The sequence below is a fragment of the Barbus barbus genome, assembly GCF_936440315.1.
Source record: "Barbus barbus genome assembly, chromosome: 4".
Lineage (NCBI taxonomy): Eukaryota > Metazoa > Chordata > Actinopteri > Cypriniformes > Cyprinidae > Barbus > Barbus barbus.
The window spans coordinates 41284411-41289200 of NC_136732.1; the positions used below are offsets into that span (position 1 = coordinate 41284411).

The following is a 4790-nucleotide window of genomic DNA, read 5'->3' on the forward strand; positions in this document are numbered from 1 at the left end:
ACTAATAACGTAATATTTCTATGTAATTGTCGCATTTTATAATGTATAACCTACTTTCTTCAGAATAACACGGCATATTTGTTTTCGTTACAGGCTTTAATTTAATAAGTCGTGATTTGTTAAAAACAACAGGATTTTTATTTTGTTTTTAAAGTATTTGGAACTGAAAGATACGAGGTTCTTAGCATTTTCACTTCTTTTAAAATGTTTAAATGTTTGTTGTTTGTAAACAATAATAACATAATGCAACAATTGATTTAAATCATCATTTTTTTCAGCACTGAATCATGCATAACGTCATCAATGTGACATGTGCAGAGATTGAGAGTGCTGTGGGTTTTCTGTATGTGATTCAGTCTGTTATAATGAATCAAACACTCAGTGACTGTGAGCAGAGCTGGTATTCAGAGGTGAGTGTGTTTCTGTCCATTATTCACTCACACACAGACTGGTATCCCTATCATTATGGACCCATTTCATAGGCATAATGGTTTTTCTACTGTACAAACTGTATTTTCTATCCCCTTACCCGGACCTCTTACAGAAAACTTAATTCTGTGTGATTTGTAAGCTTGTTTCCTCATGGGGACCAAAAAAATGTCCCCAAAAGGTCAAAATTTACTGGTATTTCTATACTTGTGGGGACATTTGGTCCTCATAGTGTAAAACACACACACACACATCCACACACACATTAACTGATCATCTTTTGCTTAAATTTGAGCAGGACAGGTGTCTGATAGCAGATCCATCAAAACCACACAAACTGATTTATCCTGCAAAGTCTGTCTCATCTGATCGTCTCGTCACGTCTCTCTGTGTGAATCTGAATCATGAGATCATCTGTGATTCTGCTGATGGAGTAAATCAACTCAATCTCTATATCTATATTTAATCCTTGAACAATATAAATGAGGCTGTAATGCTGCTTTCTTTAATTTCAGACTCATTTCAGACAGGAGACCGCATTCAGAGGTGAGAGAAACACATCAGTGTGTCCTGATTGAGATCAAACTCTGTGTTGAACTGAATCTTCTGTGAATCTTCAAGTGAATCATGATGATTGTGAATGTGTTTTTCAGCCAGGAATCAAACTGCAGCGACTCCAAACCCAGGTGAGTTTCAGCTGATAAACGTCTGATTATTCACTAATAAAGCACAGCAGATCAGGGGTGTGTTTCCCAAAAGCAACTTTGGTCACAAGTTCTATTGTTAGAAAATCAGTTCAGTGGAACTTACAACTATGGTTAGCTAACAATGTTTTTGGGAAAAGCACCCCTGATTCACACTCAATCCAGTTTGAACCTTTTCTCTCATAATGGCTCATATTTGTGATCACTGTGTTTTTTAAAGATCTGAATGAAGTGACTCCAGATCTCCAGCGCTCAGGTAAAACATTAACATCTGTGGCTGTGCTTCCTGATATTCTTTTCATTGTGTTCATATATCAGCTGGGTTTCATTGGTTCAGTTCTTATTAGCTGTTTGTCTTACTGGCTTTTTTGATTCACAGTGTGTTACCAGATTCAATGTTGTCTGTTTTGTTAGTACCAGTTATTAAAAACAAAGCTGGAATGGTGGGTAACCTAGATAATTATAAACCTAGTATTTTGTCTAAAGTGCTGGAAAAAAATTTGTTGGATAGGTTAAATGTGTTTATTAACTCTACATACAACCAGTTTGGATTTAAGGTTAAACATGGTACTGATCTTTGCATCTATCCATTAAAGGAAATTGTAAATAAGTACAGAGATAAAAATTCATCAGTTTTTATGTTTTTCTTAGATGCATCTAAAGCTTTTGATCGGGTTAACCATGCTAAGCTATTTTTTAAAATGAGACAAAGAGGGGTACCAGAATACATTGTGAGAATCCTGGCCTATTGGTATGCCGTCAGTTGATACGAGTAAAATGGGGCAATAAGGTCTCTGCCCCTTTTGGGGTCAGTAACGGTGTGAGACAAGGAGGGATTTTGTCCCCAATTTTGTTTAATCTTTACATGGATGAGCTGTCTGTAAATCTGGTTGTATGATTGGGAATACTTTAGTGAATAATATTATGTATGCAGATGATCTCGTGCTGTTTAGTCCTAGCGGTGCTGGTCTTCAGCAGCTTTTAAACTTGTGTTCTGATTATGGTCTTGAACATGATATTTTTTATAATCCTGATAAGAGTGTGGTTATGATTTGCAGAACTAAGGAGGATAAAAGTGTAAATCTTCCATTTTTTAAGTTGTCTAACAAGAGTCTCACTATGTGTGCGAAAGTAAAATACCTTGGACACATTATCACTGAACGGATGACAGATGATGAGGATATTGAAAGGCAACGCCACATGATGTATATGCAGGCAAATATACTTTTGCTTTTTAAGTTTAGTTTCTGTTCAGATGAGGTGAAGGTGTCACTTTTTAAAGCATATTGTACAACGTTGTATACTGCTCATCTGTGGTGTAACTACAGAAGATCTAGTTTACAGAAGCTGCAAGTAGCTTATAACGATGCAATGAGAATCTTACTAAGGAGACCTAGATGGCGTAGTGCAAGTGAAATGTTTGTGAGTGCAAGAGCAATCATCTTTAAAGCACTGTTACGAAATCTTATGTATAGATTTATCTGTCGACTTTATGCTTCTAAAAATGAAATTATTGTGGGTTTATCAAATATAAGGGTTAGTACTACACTGGTACTGGTGTATTTTGTAACTCTATATGTTTGTGATTTTTTATTTTTTTTTATCACTTTAATAGATCAGTTCTGGTGGCTTTTAGCTGTTTTCATCGTTGTTCTTCTCATCGTCTTCCTGATCTGTTTGATGAAGCGTAAAAGGATCTTCAGGTGAGTCCTGATCAATCTTAAAGTATCACATGCTGAATCTATCAGTCTGAATAAATTCTGTGCTGGATATGATATGTAAAAATGAGATGTATTCTGTTGTAAGATGTTTTCAGAGGTTCATCTGTCAGCGTGATGATGATTAAGAATGATTCCTGTAGATAAACAACACTAATTTCATGGGTTTGATTCCCACAGAATGAATGAATGAATAAAATGAGCTCTTTGAATGCAGCGAGTCATTCAGATAAATGTAATGGAGTGAATCACTTGAACAATGAAGAGGTGAAACAACAGGTGGATGATGTTTTAACCTTCACACAGATCTGATGAGAATGAATCTTTAGCTCTGTGAATCTTCATCTGCTGAAAATTAATGTGTTTCTCTCAGGGGCTTCTCGACACATTTATTGTCATTCATCTGCATTTGTAACGCAAAGAAATACATGAGATGGAAAACTATAACATTGAGCTCTCTCGGCCACCGTAGAAAACACTGAAAGATCAATTCAACCAGATTGGCAAGTGACCAAACTGTGTTTTATTTCTTTTGTTCATCATTTATAATCAGTCACATTTACTCATTTATTCATTCATTATCATTTGATCATTTACTCGTTTATTCATTCAATCATTTATTCATTTATATTGTTTGTATTATATTTCAGGTTATTATTTTTCTTGCTCTTGCAATGCTTGTAAGTTGTTTAACATGCTGATTTTGTTGTTTCATATCTCATCTGTACTCATATGGAGTTTTATTATAACAATAACTGTAAACAATGTTATTGAATAAACTAATTTTCATCATCACTTCATCACCTGCTTTTCACATCATCTCTGCTTCTCATGTCAGCTCTAAGACTGACAGATGTTTGTTGGTGCAGTTTATACACACACACACACACTAATGTATTCTTGAAACCCTGTGTTGAATATATTGACTGTCATTCAATGTTTCATTCATTCGGTGTTCAATAATTAAATACAGAGGCATCTCAATTAATGAGAATGTCGTGAAAAAGTTCATTTTTTCTTGTAAGTTATTTCAAAAAGTGAAACGTTCATATATTTTAGATTCATTGCATGTAAAGTAAAACATTTCAAAAAGTTTTTTGTTTTAATTTTGATGATTAGAGCTTATAGCTCATGAAAGTCAAAAATCAGTATCTCAAAATATTAGAATATTTACATTTGCGTTTCAATTAATGACCATCCCTACAGTATAAATTCCGGGTATCTCTTATTCTTTGAAATCACAATAATGGAGAAGACTGCTGACTTGGCAATGATCCAGAAGACGATCACTGATGCCCTCCACAAAGAGGGTAATCACAGAGGGTCATTACTGACAAAATCACAAGCAAGCTTGAGAATACTGTCAAGCAAAGCTGATTCAAACACTTGTGAGAGCTTCACAAGGAGTGGACTGAAGCTGGAGTCAGTGCATCAAGAGTCTCCACGCTCAGACGTCTTCAGGAAAAGGGCTACCAAGCCACTTCTGAACCAGAGACGACGTCAGAAGCATCTTACCTGGGCTGTGGAGAAAAAGAACTGGACTGTTGCTCAGTGGTCCAAAGTCCTCTTTTCAGATGAAAGTAAATTTTGCATTTCATTTTTAAATCAAGGTCCCAGAGTCTGGAGGAAAACTGGAGAGGCACAGAATCCATGTTGCTTGAAGTCCAGTGTGAAGTTTCCACAGTCAGTGATGATTTGGGCTGCCATGTCATCTGCTGGTGTTGGTCCACTGTGTTTTCTGAAATCCACAGTCAACGCAGCCATCTACCAGGAAATTTTAGAGCACTTCATGCTTCCTTCTGCTGAAAAGCTTTATGGAGATGCTGATTTCATTTTCCAGCAGGACTTGGCTCCTGCCCACACTGCCAAAGGTACCAAAAGCTGGTTCAATGACCATGGTGTTACTGTGCTTGATTGGCCAGCAAACTCGCCGGACCTG

The 4790-nt window shown here is 36.2% G+C and overlaps 1 protein-coding gene across 1 annotated transcript; it reads left to right on the forward strand.

The window, feature by feature from the left end:
• Window positions 1-284: 284 nt before the first annotated feature.
• LOC306861788 (uncharacterized protein) lies at window positions 285-3650 on the forward strand. Its single transcript, XM_079404268.1, has 7 exons — window positions 285-410; window positions 728-862; window positions 945-975; window positions 1083-1115; window positions 1354-1389; window positions 2749-2836; window positions 3032-3650. The coding sequence occupies exons 1-7, from the start codon at window positions 288-290 to the stop codon at window positions 3042-3044; spliced, it is 459 nt and encodes a 152-aa protein (XP_079260394.1). The 5' UTR covers window positions 285-287; the 3' UTR covers window positions 3045-3650.
• Window positions 3651-4790: the final 1140 nt, after the last annotated feature.

What these genes read in the sequence shown, in the direction of transcription:
- LOC306861788 (XM_079404268.1), top strand. Translation starts at nt 288, where the DNA reads ATGCATAACGTCATCAATGTGACATGTGCAGAGATTGAGAGTGCTGTG. An exon ending in AGCAGAGCTGGTATTCAGAG is followed by an intron (nt 411 to 727) that starts GTGAGTGTGTTT and finishes AAATTTGAGCAG; the next exon opens with GACAGGTGTCTGATAGCAGA. An exon ending in TGCAGCGACTCCAAACCCAG is followed by an intron (nt 1,116 to 1,353) that starts GTGAGTTTCAGC and finishes TGTTTTTTAAAG; the next exon opens with ATCTGAATGAAGTGACTCCA.